This window comes from Meriones unguiculatus, chromosome 18 (assembly GCF_030254825.1).
Source record: "Meriones unguiculatus strain TT.TT164.6M chromosome 18, Bangor_MerUng_6.1, whole genome shotgun sequence".
NCBI classification, from domain to species: domain Eukaryota; kingdom Metazoa; phylum Chordata; class Mammalia; order Rodentia; family Muridae; genus Meriones; species Meriones unguiculatus.
In genome coordinates this window covers 6,119,502-6,135,318 of record NC_083365.1, presented here as the reverse complement: position 1 = coordinate 6,135,318, position 15,817 = coordinate 6,119,502, and the positions used below count along the sequence as shown (strand labels likewise).

The 15,817-nt window shown below is 41.6% G+C and overlaps 2 protein-coding genes across 5 annotated transcripts in view; one reads left to right on the top strand and one right to left on the bottom strand.

Annotated features, from left to right (window-relative positions):
- Positions 1–12,246, bottom strand: part of Sarnp (SAP domain containing ribonucleoprotein) — a 55,803-nt gene extending 43,557 nt beyond the window's left edge. The window contains exons 1-4 of one of the 3 annotated variants that reach the window (XM_060371766.1): positions 12,046–12,142; positions 9,272–9,324; positions 1,723–1,822; positions 1,516–1,651 (exon numbers count right to left, since the gene is read on the bottom strand). In XM_060371766.1, the coding sequence (XP_060227749.1) occupies positions 1,516–1,651; positions 1,723–1,725 (139 nt within the window). In that variant the 5' untranslated portion in view covers positions 1,726–1,822; positions 9,272–9,324; positions 12,046–12,142. Of the gene's footprint in view, positions 1–1,515; positions 1,652–1,722; positions 1,823–9,271; positions 9,325–12,045 lie in introns of all 3 variants that reach the window. The other 2 variants (XM_060371767.1, XM_021656896.2) reach the window with 2 other exon arrangements.
- An 85-nt stretch (positions 12,247–12,331) lies between these two features.
- On the top strand, positions 12,332–15,722 carry Ormdl2 (ORMDL sphingolipid biosynthesis regulator 2). 2 transcript variants are annotated; one of them, XM_021656877.2, is made up of 4 exons: positions 12,332–12,474; positions 13,566–13,740; positions 13,907–14,058; positions 15,125–15,722. In XM_021656877.2, exons 2-4 carry the CDS (start codon positions 13,567–13,569, stop codon positions 15,258–15,260), a joined length of 462 nt encoding a protein of 153 aa, XP_021512552.1. In that variant the 5' UTR covers positions 12,332–12,474; position 13,566; the 3' UTR covers positions 15,261–15,722. The 2 variants fall into 2 exon arrangements, with proteins under 2 accessions (XP_021512552.1, XP_021512551.1); XM_021656876.2 differs by having other exon boundaries at positions 12,336–12,474; positions 13,487–13,740.
- Positions 15,723–15,817: the final 95 nt, after the last annotated feature.

The window sequence follows — 15,817 nt, the reverse complement described above, 5'->3', positions numbered from 1 at the left end:
TTCCCTGTTTTGTATCTTGATTCTATGTGTGTGATTCTATGTGTGTGTACATGTGCACATGTGGAGGCCAAAAGTTGTCTTGCTCTATTAATCTCCCTTATTCCTTTATGATGGGGTATCACATCAAATCTGGGACTACTCTGATGGAAGCAAGCCTCAGAAAACCTCCTGTCCTCACCACCCACAGCACCCATAGGTTTCTGAGACCATATCCAGCTTTTTACATGGATGCTGGGATTCAAATCCAGGTCCTTATGCTTGCACAGCAAATGCTCTTACCTACTGAGCCATCTCTCCAGCCCTTAAATATACCTTGAATATATCAAATACCTAAGAATGCGTGTCTAAGGCATTGAAAAAAAAGCTGGGGAAGAGGGGGGGCAGTTGCACACCCTTTTAATCCACCACTCAGGAGGCAAACAGAGGCAGACAGCTCTCTTTGAGTTGGGGACAGCCTAGTCTACAAAGGAGTCCAGGACAGGTGGAGTTACACACTGAAACCCTGTCTCAAAAAACTAAAAAAAAAAAAAAAAAAAAGAGTATTGAAAGGAAGGGAAATGAGAAATGGGACTACAAGAGAATAAATAAAAATTAGAAAGATGTGTACATGCTCAGATGATAATATATACCTTACATGAAGTGGGGACTATTTATTTTTAAGGTAGAACTGGGGGATATAAGGTCTAAGAGGAACCATAGATTACCTAGTTTAAAGATTTCAAGGGTCCAGACACTTGTCTTTGATATCATGAAGAATAAACCCTTAGCTATGTTAACAGTGACAGTCCAAACATATTTAACGAAACTTTTCACAAGACAAATGAAAATTAAAGCCTTCAAACTCTTAAACTAGTAATGTATTATAATCTTCTTTAAAGGTATGATCTTACCAAGTTGCTCAATTGGGCCTCAAATTTTGATTCTCTGGCCTTAGCATCCCAAGCAGCTGAGATAACAGGACTGGCCAATTTTTAAAAATATTTAGTTATTTTATTTTATATGTATGAGTGTTTTACCTGCACATTATGTATATACATCATGTGTACCAGAAGAGGGCATCAGATCCCCTGAAGCTGGAGTTACAGATAATTATGAGCCACCATGTGGGTGCCTGGAATTGAACCCAGGTACTCTGCAAGAACAGCAAATATCTAAACCACTGAAACATTTCTCCAGCCCCACCATGCTGATTTTTAAATAACGTGCTGATTTTTAAATATTCACAGCCAGGTGGGCAACATCTCTTTGGTATAAAACAAATAAATAAAAACATTCTAACATATATACACGTATATATACACAAACATATATAGTCTTGTTTTGTTTCTGAGACAGGGTCTCACTATGTAGCTCTGGATAACCTAGAACTCACTCTAGCCTAGGCTGGTCTCAAACACCTGATTCTCAGGCCTCAAGCCAATTAGATACTGAATTACAGGCATATATTACCACATACAACTCAGCCCAGTAGTATTTTTTGTTGGTGGTAGGTTTTGTTTTGTGATAGACTCTTACTTTGTAAATCAGATTGGCCTTGAACTTGAGGTGATCCTTCTACCTCTGCCTCCCAAGGGCAAGGATTAGAGGCCTGAACCTCTATGGCCATCTCTAAAAGTTTTCTTGAGGTTAATTTAGACCTTATATCAATCACCTAAGAAAAGAAGAGATCTTTAAGTGTCAGAGCTTGAAACTTACACCATGCTCCCTCCACACAGTACTCACCATGTTCTTCAAGATATGCCTGGAGCCTATTGATAAGATCTTGTTTTATTCCCTTGGTCTCTAAACCACGAGCAAGACATTCTTGCTTTAGTTCAGCAAGCTGAGAAAAAAAATAAACAAACAACTTTTAAAATTCTTATGAATGAAAAGTTGTGGTTCTCACAAGAGAAGATGACGATAATGATGATGAGATGATGATGGTCAATTCCCAAATGCCAAGCACTATCCCTGACCAAGACTCTGAGTCCACAAAGGTAGTCTACTTTTCCTTTAAAATCATTCAATATGCAATAGGACTTTCTAAAACATCACACTTAATTAAAACTACAATCTATTTGTGCAATTATTTTTTTAATAAGGGGACAGTTCTAAAATGCCAACAACATAAGGAAGAGAGGGGAAAAAATCAATATTCAATAAGAAAATCCAGTGTCCTAAAAGCTATGGTTTGGATAGGGGATAAATGTATCTTCCAGGCCAGAGTTTTTACGTCAGAAGCTTGGTCTAGTATAATGGTTCTTAGACTACTAAAAGATAGAGCAGCCTGACACAGTGGCACACAATATTAATCCTACCAATTGGGAGGTGGAAGCCAAAGGATCAAGGCCAGCAGAAAAACCCATCCCCACCACCCAAAAAAGTAGAGTTCCTGGGCGGTATTTAGGTCATCAAAGGAGACATCATCCTAGAAAGGAACTAGTAGAGTTCTTTAGGTTAATTCTTCAAACATCAGGTCCATCTAAAAGAGTCAGAGTGTCCAGGCACGGGCCTGCAGCCCCAGCACTTGGCAAGTGCAGAAAAGAAGACCAGCAGTCCAACACCAGCAAAGGTCAGCCTGAATTCATTACGTGAGACAGGGTCCGGAATGAACTCACTAACCTCCAGTCTTTGGTCCTACCATGCAACCTCTCCTCAAACTTGCTGCCACCATCATGCAACCTACTATGAGGCTCTTATCAGGACAACACTCTGCTATTGAAACTTGCAATTTCCAAAACTGGGAAATAAATAATCTCTCTCCTTTATAAAGTACACAGCATCATGTATTTTGTCATAATGGTAGAAAATGGATTAATAAACACCTATTATCCCCAAAGTGTCATTACAAAATACCACACACACACATCTATAAATCTAATCATTGTAGAACTAGGTTGATGTTTTAGCTGGCTAAATGTTAACAACATCACCACACAAAGAAACCAAATACCCTCCCAAAGAGTAGTGTTTAGCTTTTTATTTTACTGCTGCTGTGCTATATATCAAATGCAGAACTTTAAACAGGCTGAGCAAGTTCTCAAACTCTTGAGCTATATATACCCAGTCCTATAAAAAATTTTAAATCACACAGTAGTTTTGATTTCCAGATATGCACAAAACTGGACCACATCAAGTCCTTGTCATGCAAGAGGAGGGGGTCCATGAAGCTCTATCCCTCCCTGAGGATTTCCACAGTTAATGACCAACGTGGGGAAGAGAGGTATTTCCTTCAGTGATGTAACCAATGGTAAGTGCCCATGCTTCTATAAAGAAAGTCTCATTAGTGCTCTTACAGATGACCCTACCGTAATTAAACACTTGGGTCATGGAAAAAATAGTATATTTTATATACTTTTTTATAGTATATACTAATATAGATACTAGATACTAATATCTATATTAGTAGAAGGGGAATTAATTGGGAAGAGGAAGAGGATTAGTGGGAGTCAGAAGAGAGCAAGAAAGGGTAGAGGTACCTAAATATGATCAAAATACTCTACGTACATTTAAAAGATGCCATATGAAACTCATTTTATGCACAATTAACATATGCTAAATAAAAACAGTTAAAAATACTAACATACGAAAGCCTCATGGTAAAAAGACTGGAAATCCTACCTCATCAGGGTTACTTGGCCGGAAAGAGCACACCTGAGAAAAGCATGGGATATACAATGTAGGAGCAAGAGGCGCCTCCATAAGTGACTTGTAAGAGGGTCATGCCTCAGGGGACCCAGGGCTTTTGAGCTATTCCAGTTCTCTAACCCATTCTATTCTCAGGACTACCTTCCTTTTCTAAACAAACTGTCTCCACTCCATTTCTACTAAACACACACTTTAAATCAGTAAAAGTGTATACTTATCAAATCTCACAGGCTACAGAAGGACTAGTGATGGGTAACTGCCATAACTAAGGGAAAAGACACCCACATGGGGAGTCTCAGAACTGCCTGCTACAGGGATCTAACAGCCTCTTCTTTCCTGGTTGGGTCTCTCTGACTACCTGCATCCACATTTCATACCCAAACACAGATATATAACTTTAAAAAAAAAATTGTTTTAAGTTTGCTGTGAGATGACGTCTCCTAGTAAATGTCGGAAGATTGCATTACAGCCTCAACATGACTACTTAACAAGAGTTGAACAAAGACAACAATGAACACACTAACGTCTCCAGAGGGTCAAGTCCAGGTGCCGGAACACCACACAAAGAACTATAGGCAACTAAGGAGTGGTTGAGGTGGGAAAAAGTCTGCCCCTGCAAAGATATAACAACTGATTATCAATACCAAATAGTCAGCCCTGAAAACATACATACAAGTAACATTATACAGACTGAGAAGGTTGTACTTATGTATTTAGGTGTAGGTGTGAGAGAGAGAGAGAGAGAGAGAGAGAGAGCTGTAGCTCAGTAGAAGTGACGCCTGCTGTGTCCTAGAATTGATCCGCACCTCTGCATACACAGAGTGAGCAGCAAGTACTAGCAAGGCCGGCAATCCCAGGACTCAGGAGACAGGAGCTGAAAGATCAGAAAAGGTCAAGGTTTTCCCCAGCTAAGTTGTGAGTCTAAGAACAGCCTGAGTTATATGAGACCCTGTCTCAAAAAACAAAAATAAACAGGTGTATATGTGAAACCTTCTATTTAAGAATCAAACCTTGACTCATGTAAAAACTAGACAAAGGCTGGCTAGATGTTTCAACAAATAAAGACATCACTGCCAACCCTGATGAAGTGAGTTCCACATGACAGAAGGTTGTTCTGACCTCCACAAGTGCTCTCTATATTGCCCATGAACATATAAACAAACACACATATAAATTTTTTTAATGAATAAAGATTTGGCTCAACAGTTCTTCAAAATAGAGAACCAGAGGCTAGAGAGACGACTCAGAAATTAAGAGTTTGCTGTTCTTCCAGATGATCTAAATTTGGTTTCCAACACCCATGTCAGGTAGCTCACAACTGTCTGTAACTCCAGAACCAGGGAATCCAACAACCTCTTCTGATCTCCACAAGTACCTGCATACACATGGCATACATTCACACAAACATACACATACGCACATAAATAAAAATAAAAATAAAGACAGTCAGATGTGACAGCACATGTCTTTAATTCCAACTCAGGAGGCAGATGCAAATGGATCTCTGTGAGCTTGAGGCCAGCCTGGTCTATGAGTTCCAGGCCAGTCAGTGTGACATAGTGAGAAGGTTTCAAAAACGAAAACCAAACATACAAACACACAAAAAACGTTCTGTTAGGTCTGGAGAAATAGCTCAGCAGTGAAGAAGACTCACTGCTCTTGCAGGGGACTCAGGTTCAGTTCCCAGCACCCCCATGACTCAAAACCATCTGTAACTCTAGTTTCAAAGGATCTATACCCTCTTCAGGACCCAATGGGCACTACACAAACATGGTGTACATACATGCAGCCAAATCACTCACACACATAAAAATAAATATTAAGAAAAAGCAAAAAGAGAAGAACATTACGGTTTTAGGGAAAGATGCTGCCACCAAAATAAGTGCACATTATACCTGGCTGAAATTATAGATCTCTGATAAACTATGAAATAGCCTTACTAGGATGGATACATACTCTTTAAAATGTTTGTGTTTGTGTTCACGTTCATGTGTAGATGTGTACACATACCATAATACAATGTGGAGATCAGAGGACAACACTGAATGTTGGTCTATATCTTGCACCTTACTTGAGGCAAAGTTTCTTATTTACCACTGTACTGCATACGCCAGGCTTACTGGCCTGAGAGCTTACAGGTGATTCCGCTGTCTCTGCCTCCCTTCTCACAGGAATACTAAGATTGCAAACATACAACTGTGTCAGCATTTACATAGGTTTCATGGATCTGAACTCAGATTGTCAGGCTTGTGTGGCAAGCACTTTTACCAGATGAGCCACCTACCTGGCCCCTTTTTTGAGACAAAATCTAACATAGCCCAGGCTGCCCTCAAAATCATTATGTTCTTAAGGGTGATTCTGAGTGTTTAAGTATCCTGCCTTTACCTTCCTGGTGTGCACCACCAGAACAGGTTTTATATAATATTTGAGAACAAACCTAGGCCTTTCCACATGCTAGGTAAGCACTTTAGCAATTGAGCTACATCCCAGCTCTTCCGTCCTTCCTTTTTTTTTTTTTTTTTTTTCCCAGTTTTTTGCGACAGGGTTTCTCTGCACAGCCTTGGCTGTCCTGGACTCACTTTGTAGACCAGGCTGTTCTCAAATCCACAGAGATTGGCCTGCCTCTGACTCGTGAGTGCTGGAATCCAAAGGCATGTGGCACCACCGATCAGCTTATTTTATTCTATAAAGCGTAACAGGTTAATCTATGGAGAATAAACAGGAAAAGAAACACTCTAGAAATCTTCTATGTCGATCAGCACAAAAATACGTCTGGTCTGAAAGATGATCTTTCTGGTTTTGAAGTAAAGATCTAAGACCAAAATATCTAAGCTAGAAAGTAGACATTCACAGATGAGAGGACTTTACAACTATGAATCACCCAGATTCTATTTACCAACAGACTCAGGAGCAGGGGTGAAAACTCGCCAGCCCTGAGAGGCTGAGAAAGCGTCCAGCTGACCTTCCTTCTCAGCTCACAGGGAAGCCCAAAAGGCTTACTAGCTCAGCTGACAGCCCAGGAAGAAAAGGCAAAAACAAGCAAACAAACAAAACCAAGACCAAAGGTTTGCTAGCTCAAAAGCCCAAAAAGCTAGAGAGCTAGAGCTCCTTCTACTTCTCCACACTGTCTTAAACACCCCTCAACTCAAAGTCCCTCCTACTCTTAAACCCCTGTCAGCTGGTTTCTTGTTCCAAGATCTTCACCTAGGGTTAACTTTATTAAATCCTGTGTACAGAAAGCTCTTGGATTAAAGGTATGTGCTAGGGGTGGCTGGGCCACCCCATAATCACCTGTTTACATACAATGAACATAAAGTTCTTAGATTAAAGTTGTGTGATAGGGCTCAACCACACCCAACAAGAAGCTGGGTTTTACTGTTCACAATTTTGGGGTTCACAATGGAACCAAGTATTCTGCAACAAAGAGCCAACTCCCAAAAGTTGTGCTTTGATGTATATATGAATGGCATGGCATACATACACAAGGCCACATTCACACACATATGCACAATAAATATACATTGAAATTTTAAAATAAAATTAATATGAATTTTGGAGGCAAAATGCTTGGATTGAGAAGCCACTTATTAGTTGTAAGAACTAATAGGATATAGAGGCATTTTACTTTACAGAGTTATTATGAGAATTAAATAAGCTATTTTATATATATATATATATATATATATATATATATATATATATAAGTCGCATCAACTGGTGGTTTGCCATATAGCAAATATGTTAGCAAATAAAGAACAAAAACTGTTTGAAGAAATAACTTAAGCATGGTAGTTGGAGGGCAAGGCAGTGCAGAATGAAGAGAGAAAGGCAGAGAAAACTAAAAGGCCGCCTGAAGCAGGGAGACTTAAAACACACACCTAACTGGGGAGGTCTCACCGCCCCTAGATCCCATCCTCAACACTGCCAATCCACCAGATTAGGTTCCTCCTCTCAATTTTTCAAAAGCTTCTTTACTCATGCTATAGCTACAAGAAACAAAATTCCCGTAGGCTAGGGAGATGACTGAGTAGTTAATGTAACTCCTGCCTTCTGCCAAACAGGTTATACTTCATGTAATCCCAACACCTGAGAGGTGGTGGAGGCAAAGGATCATGAATCATAAGCCAGCATGAGGTGTCTCTCTCTCTCTCTCTCTCTCTCTCACACACACACACACACACACACACACACACTGCTTATTCAACTTAAGAAGGCTCTTTCTGTCTAAATTAAGATCACTGTGAGTCTAAGGTTATTCTGGCTATAGTGAAGCCCTATCTTAACCCAAAACATGGGAAGCAGTTTGAAAATAGCTTGGCGGACCTGCCCACATAAAATCAGATGAGATGGCATGTAATCCTAGCACTCCTACAGTGAGATGGAAGGCAGACACAGACGAAATCCTCAGAAGGTAGGAGGCCTAACTTGCCTCAGATAGGCAGCATGGAACAAGAGATCCTATCTCAAACAACGAAGCTGGTAAGAATGGACACTAGGCTGCCCTCTGACTTCCACAAATGTACATGCCTGCATTAATACAAAAGAACAAACAGATTAAACAACAACAAGAGCCTCGTCCTCTTCAACACCACTCCAATTTACTTTTATAGCCACAGTTTTACTAACTTTCCAAAGTATCAGCAACAATATTTACATACTTCATATTTCAATAACAGAAATATTTTACAGTTCTCAACACTATGACAGTATTATATATCTCTCTGGTTCTCTCCACTGTAGAGCTCCTTTTATCGTGTTTAATTATCTGGACATTCTCAACCAGAGTTCAGTGTGTCCAACCAAGTCAGAATGACTATACTAACACAAAATTTTCAAAAATTTGAACTTGGTATAGACTTGAACACCAATGCAGATTTTTTTGTCCTTCCTAAAGCTTATTCCTTTCCTCTGAACTAAAGTCCCCAATTTCTCTTCATAAAAATGGGAAGAGTTTCTGTTTTGTTTTGAGACACCATGTCACCCTGGCTGTCCTGAAACTCACTATATGTAGACCAGGCTGGCCTCGAACTCACAAAGATTCACCTGCCTCTGCCTTCCCAGTGCTGGAACTAGGGATATGCACTACTATGCTCAGCTTGGAAAGAGTTTTTTGTTTGGTGGTGTTTTTTTCGAGACAGGGTTTCCCTATGTAGCCCTGGCTGTCCTGGGACCTGCTCTGTAGACTAGGCTGGCCTCAAACTCAGAGATCCACCTGCCTCTGCCTCCTGAGTGCTGAGATTAAGGGTACACCACCTCGAAGTTTGAGAAGAGGTTTTGCTTTTGTTTTTAAGGCATTAAAAACCTGAAATCAGCCAGGGAAGGAAATACCTGCCTTTAGACCCAGCACTGGGGGACAGGGATAGACAGACCTCAGTGAGTTCTGGGGCAGTCTAGGGTTCCAGGCCAGAAAGAGCTATACAGAGTCCCTGTCTCAAAGATAAATAAAAACTCTAAGTCAATCCAAAAAGTCAGATTATTCAATCAAGTCAACACTAGGGCTAAACACTGTTTTCAAAGCCAGAATTTATATTGACTGTTAACCAGAGGTCTATGGACACCTCAGGGCTACAAGGTAATTTTGTGGAGCCCCTTAAATCGCATGCAAAGTATTGTACATGCCTTTTTCTGGGAAGAGGGTCCATACCTTTCATCAGAGTTTCAAAGATATCTGTGACCTCCAAAAGTTTAAGAAGTGCTCTAGAGAAAAAGCAAAAACAAGCAAATGTGATTAAAGAGTAAGTCCTGCTTAGGCCCTCAGGAGTGCCTCTTAAGACTCTTAAGACTCCAGACCTGAGATCAGGTCAGGAAACATTAGATAAAAGAGATTCATTCAATCAATACAAACTTTTGAACTAACAAAGATGGAAGGAGGAGCTCTTTCAACAGTACAATTTTCATAAAGGAAAGTCATGGAACAACTAGTGACTAACTCCAGGACTTCAAAAGGGGACAAATGAGAAACCATCAGATACGCCACTAATTTTTAATATTTACCTAAAATTTAATTTTCTGTGTATATTTTATAGTATGTATAACAGTACAGAACTACATAACTTACACAGATAGATAAAATGAAAGTGGTTGCTCAATTTTTCTTTATTTGTTCATGTAATCATTAGAAAACCAATGACAATCCATTATAGCACCATCAAGTTAACAGTAACCAGAATAACATAAAAACCCACTAATGACATTCAGAGTCCCAACAGTTAAGAAACACATCTGCTTTCAAAAAGTGATGTCAGCTTAACAGAGTAAATCAGAGGGGCCTTTTCTATACACACTTCACTTACAGTTTTTTATGGTTTTTTGGTTGTTGTTGTTTTGGTTTGGGTTTTGTTTTGTGAGACAAGGTTTCTCTGTGTAGCCTTGGCTGTCCTGAGCTTACTTTGTAAACCAGGCTGGCCTGGAACTCACAGAGACCCACCTGCCTCTGCCTCCCAGAATGCTGGGACTACAGGCATGTGTCACCACACCTGACCACTTACAGCTTTTAAAGAAAGACAAAAATTCATCGATATTTTTTTCAAGATTAAAAATGTTTTCTTAGAGAGAGAGAGAGAGAAAGAGCGAGAAAGCAAGCATGCCACACAGAAGCAGATGCCTAAGGACACCTCAGGAGAGCAGATCCCCTGGAGCTGTGTTCATGTAGTTGTGAGCCACTTGACTTTGGTGCTGTAAACCAAACTCAGGTCCTCTGGAAGAGCAAGTGCTCTTAATTGCGAAGCCATTTCTCCAGACCCAATGAAGTTTTAAGAAAAAAAAAAAAAGTTTTCAGAGCTGGAGAGATGACTCAACAGTTAGGACCACTGACTTCTTTCAGAGATCCCAGGTTTAATTCCCAACACACAGATGGAGAATAAAAACTGTCTGCAATTCTGCAGGCACACAGACATACATACAGACAAAATACCCATACAATAAAATATAAAATAAATCTTTTTTTAAAAATCACTACAATACAACAATTAAAATAAATAAAACTATTATTTAAAAAAAGACTGGGCACTTTTAAAAGCTGAACGCTTTTAAATCTCAACATCTGGAAGGCTGAGGCAGGTGGATCTATGTGAGTTCCAGGCCAGCTAGAGCTACATAGTGAGATCCTGTCTCAATAAATAAATAAATGAAAAGGACACTTTTTTGTTCTTACTAAGTAAGTTTGACTTGTTCAAAGCTCCCAGGATAAAGTGACCAAAACAACTAATAACAAAGCTACTTGTGAAAACACAAACAGAAAGGAACATAGTTTCTTAAGTCTTCCTAAAAGGAATTATTGTCCTTACAGAATAATAATAGAAGGGTTAAGTCTACATATAAAACTACCAAAATTTACAACTCAAAATAGGTCCTGTGGTTCAGATTGTCACCAAGAAGTGACACCAAGGAGTGCTGGAGAGGTGGCTCGGCGGTGAAAAGCATTTACTGCTCTTGTAGAGGACCCAAATTCTATTCCCAGCACCCACGCCAGGCTACTCACAACTACCCGGAACTCCAGCTCCAGGGGATCCAACACCCTCCCACTTTTAACCACCATGGGACTCGCCCTTCACTCACATCATAACAAAATTAGATATTAAAAAACAACAACAACAAACAAAACGCCAGTGAAACCACGAGACCTAGGGTCCTTCTCAATAATAAACAGGACAAGCAAAATCCCAACCTTTTCAAACATACTTTATATATTTCCAGTAGCACAGCTATCTACACTACACCTATGCGCTCTCTCTCTGGTGGTAGCATAGTCCCCGAGGAGGGCAGCACGCTGAGATCCTGAGAAAACTCAGAATTCTTCGGGCTAATGTGTTCGTCATTTTACAGTCTTGGAGCTGCCTCTGTCCCAGGCTTCCACCGGGAAACCCATCTTAAAGGCCTCTCCTTGTTTTCAAAATTCGAGTCTCGGTGGTTTAACCCCACCTAGCTGAAAGGGAATGAAAGCACTTTCTAGATTACGTTTGGGCGTACTCAAAACATACGCCAAAATGCCACTGTATGCTAACTGAGGAGTCTCGGCTTTGGGACAAGAAAAATGAATACATCAATCTGGGAAGAAAACAGAATTTGGGGCCCGCATGGGCACGGGGGAAGGACCACTGACGTAATGCATAATGCAGATCAAATGAAAAGGATTGTAGAAGACAGAAGGCGCTTCGGGGCCGGGGAGGGAAGGGTAACAGAAAATAAAACAATGAGCGGAGAGGAAACAACAGGTAAAGAAAGCAATAAAATCCTGAGGAGAAACGGAGTTTAAGGCAGGCCTAAGAAGGGAGGCACAAACTACAACGGGAGCCAGGAAAGCAGAGCAAGCGCCTGGCAAGAAACTCGTGGACTAGAGCGGCTCCTGACCCCCTCTTCTCTGCAGATGGAAGGCGGCCTCCAGAACACCGCACCTCAGCCTTCCCCGCCTAACGGTACCTTCAGCTTGTGGAGCTCCACCGTCTCGGCCGCCATCTTGCTGCGCGTTACTCCAGCAGACCCCACGCTGTCCCCGCCTCCAGGGCCTCGCCTCCTCAACCAATCGCTGCCGCTCTTACTCCCACCGCTCACCAACGGCTCTTCCCATTGGGCAGCAGAGGCGTCGCTCTCACGCCTCTCGGCCACCTTCCCCGGCTCTCAGAAAAGGGGGCCCGGGGAAGGGCGGGGTTTGCATAGCTAACGAGAGAAAAGGTGACCAATTGTACGTCCCTGTTGCATAACCAGCCAATGGCTGGGAAGAGCACGGATTCCGTTCCGCCAATAGGGAGAGCGCGATGGGCCTAAAGACGGACCACTTCCTGGAGACCACAGGTGCGAGCCTGGGAGCCAGCGCTGCGCCCCAGCCGGACAGGGTCCTGAGGCTGGCAGGTATGGGCTGCGCGAAACGTGAAGGTTACGGAGAGAAATTGTGGTAGTATTGGGAAGGGTGGCGAAACGACAGCCTTAAATGCGAGTTCCCGTGGAGAGCCGACAAGCGCGAAAGTGGGACTGGGGGAGGAGCATGGGCTGACTCGGTACTTGACTTGGGGATAGACAAGAGCAGCTAAAAAAAAATAAGAATTAGGCATTAGAGTTAGCAGAGGTTTAAAAGGCAAAACCGCCTATAGAAGAAGAGGGCTCCAGTGAGGGACTGAGCTCAGGCCCCTTCCTAGACTAATTTGAAAACGGTAAGTTCTTGCAACGCCCCACGCTTCTGAGAAGGGATGCTGCTGCTGGCTGCTAACATCCTGCCCCAGAAAAAAAGATGGGAGCTAGACGTAGCTTCATTCTCGATACCTTCTTATTGGTCCCTTGATTAATTGCATAGCTTTCTTGTGGAACTCTGGGTGTGTGTGCCTTTATGATTAAGAAAGTAAATTAAAATACTCCCGATTTTCCTTGTCCTTTGAGTGTCACAGTCTAAGCTTACTGCTTCATGTTTAGTTGAAGTAAAGATCGCAGTGAAAATTAACATGTTTCTATAGTAGTGAGGACCTTTAAAAAACAAAACAAAACACTTGTGGTGTGGGTATGCACACTAACGACAGCAGGTATGTAAGTCAGGAGTCGGTTCTCTCCTTACACTGGTGGGTCCTGGCCACCCAACTCAGGTCTTTAGGCATGCTGGCAAATGCCTTTTTCTGGTTTAGCCATTTCAAAGACCCTCTTGCCTTTTTGTTTTGAGGAAATGATCTCACTGTAGCCCAAAATAGCCTCAAATTCATAACATCCATCATACCTCAACCTCCCAAATGCAGGGATTACAAGCATGAGCCACCACACCCGGCTGCTTCATGTCATCTCAAGTTTTAACAAAGTCTTCAGTTTTTCCTCTTTTTGCATGATAGAGAATAAAGAAATTCTTTCATTCCCAAGAGTTCAGGGGATTTTGGCTTTTCAGGAGACAACTGGGGAACAAGCTCAATCAGGGGTTAAGAGGAAATTGAGTTGGACTCCTGCCTGATCCCTCACTGTGGTAGGATGAATGTGGGGGTGGCACACAGCGAAGTAAACCCCAACACTCGAGTGATGAATAGTCGGGGCATCTGGCTGGCCTACATCATCTTGGTAGGACTGCTGCATGTGGTTCTCCTCAGCATCCCTTTCTTCAGCATTCCTGTTGTCTGGACCCTGACCAACGTCATCCATAACTTGGTGAGCACTAAACCGTACCCTTGTACCCAGCCCAGGTCTATCCCAACCAAAACACAGTAAAGTCACCAACCGTTTGGGATTTTATCTTCCTTTTGGGATCTTAACATAATTCTTGAACTGAAGGACTACTTTCTACCCCTCATATTGTCCCTTTCCCTCTCCCCAGGCAATGTATATCTTCCTACATACAGTGAAAGGAACACCCTTTGAGACCCCTGACCAAGGAAAGGCTCGGCTTTTGACACACTGGGAGCAGATGGACTATGGACTTCAGTTTACCTCCTCCCGAAAGTTCCTCAGCATCTCTCCTATTGTACTGTGAGTCTGGTGGTACAGGAGATGCTGGGTCAGAAATGGCTCCAACAAGCCAGGGAAAAGGAACTAAAGGGCTGGGGAAATGGCTTAGCCAGGTGCTTAGCATACAGTATAAGGACTTGGGGTCAATCCCTAGCATACACGTAAGAGCCAGATATGACCACGTACAACCATGGGTGCCTATAATCCCAGCACTGAAGAATTGGGGGCAGAAAGATCCCTAGGGTTTGCTGGCCAACCAGTCTAGCCAAATTGTTGCACTTCAGACCAGAAAGTAACCCTGTCTCAAACATAAAATAAATAAATAAGGTGGAGAGCAACTAAAGATTTACACTGACCTCTGGTCTCCATGCACACCCACAGATGGACATGTACCTATATACACACAAGAATACTAGTCCTGCTCCTACAGAGAGCATTATAAAGTACAAAATAGTAGTCAAGCATTCCTTGCTGGTTCCCTGGTCATAAGGAAAGGGAGAAGGGACTAAAAATAAACCAACTCCTAACTAAAGCCAAGAAACAGTCCCAAAAGAAGCAAATAAGTAAAGGCAAAACTTACATTAATGTTAAAAAGTAAAACTGACTTGGGGATAGGAAGCAAAATGGGCTCCAAAAATTATATAGGCTGAAACAGCTTTGGCTGTCATTTACAATTTAACAATTAGCAAACAGATTTATAATCTCTAGTTAAAGATGCCTTCTGAGTGGGAGCTGGAGAGATGGCTTAGTGGTTAAGCTGCTCATCCAGAAATCCTGAGTTTAATTCCCAGCAACCACATGGTGGCTCACAACCATCTATAATGAGATCTGGCACCCTCTTCTGGCTTGCAGGCGGAATACTGTATAAATAATGAATAAATAAATCTTTTTTTAAAAAAGGGAAACCTTCTGAGTATATCCTGAACCTCATAGTAAATACTGTTGATTTAACTACAATAGTTTTGGACTACAAAGGACTACATGCAATAAAACTAATAGTTCAAAACAGAAAAGTCACGGGAAAGGCATTAATGTGGATATGGGAGGCCAACCTCAGTCATCCTATTTTTTTTTTTTTTCTTCCTAGCTACCTACTGGCCAGCTTCTACACTAAGTATGATGCTGCTCATTTCCTCATCAACACTGCCTCACTGCTCAGCGTACTGCTGCCTAAGCTACCCCAGTTCCATGGGGTTCGTCTCTTTGGAATCAATAAATACTGAAAGATGGGTTGGGAGTTCTGCAGGCATTGAGGGAAGGCACTGGAACTAAGAGATGGAATGTTTTCCCTTCTCCACACTCTATCTTCTGATCTTGGAAGCCTGAGAGATAAGACAAAACCTTTCTAAATTCCAAGAAGGAAGAGATTGGAAAGTGGATTTCCTGGGCCCACCCTTAACAGGGTCAAGATTCTCTGAATCAGGAAAGGTGAATGAAGTTAAGGTCCATACCACCCACTCTCCTCTATCTTACAAGAAGCCATTGATGTTTGGGCAGGTTTTCTGGTGATTATGTTTTTCCATGTCTTTGAAACCTTCCACCTTCAAGTTCTGTTTTGATGTATATTTTCCTTAAAATAAAGTCTTCTCAGTTATGGCTGAAATTTGATAAGCAAGGATAGAGATGTTCTCATAATAATGGGGAGGAAATATGGAATGCCAACTTATTAAAAAAATGTAAGCAAATTGTTGTCACTTTTCCTTTGGTCCAATACGGGACACCTTTCACTTACAGCTAACAGCAAGTAAATAATTCTCAAATAAGGAAAAAGAGCTCCCAA

Bases quoted from the DNA above. Each gene is read 5' to 3' on its own strand.
- Ormdl2 (XM_021656877.2), top strand. From the start codon at position 13,567: ATGAATGTGGGGGTGGCACACAGCGAAGTAAACCCCAACACTCGAGTG. The intron at 13,741-13,906 runs GTGAGCACTAAA...CCCTCTCCCCAG, and splicing joins CCAACGTCATCCATAACTTG to GCAATGTATATCTTCCTACA. The intron at 14,059-15,124 runs GTGAGTCTGGTG...TTTTCTTCCTAG, and splicing joins AGCATCTCTCCTATTGTACT to CTACCTACTGGCCAGCTTCT.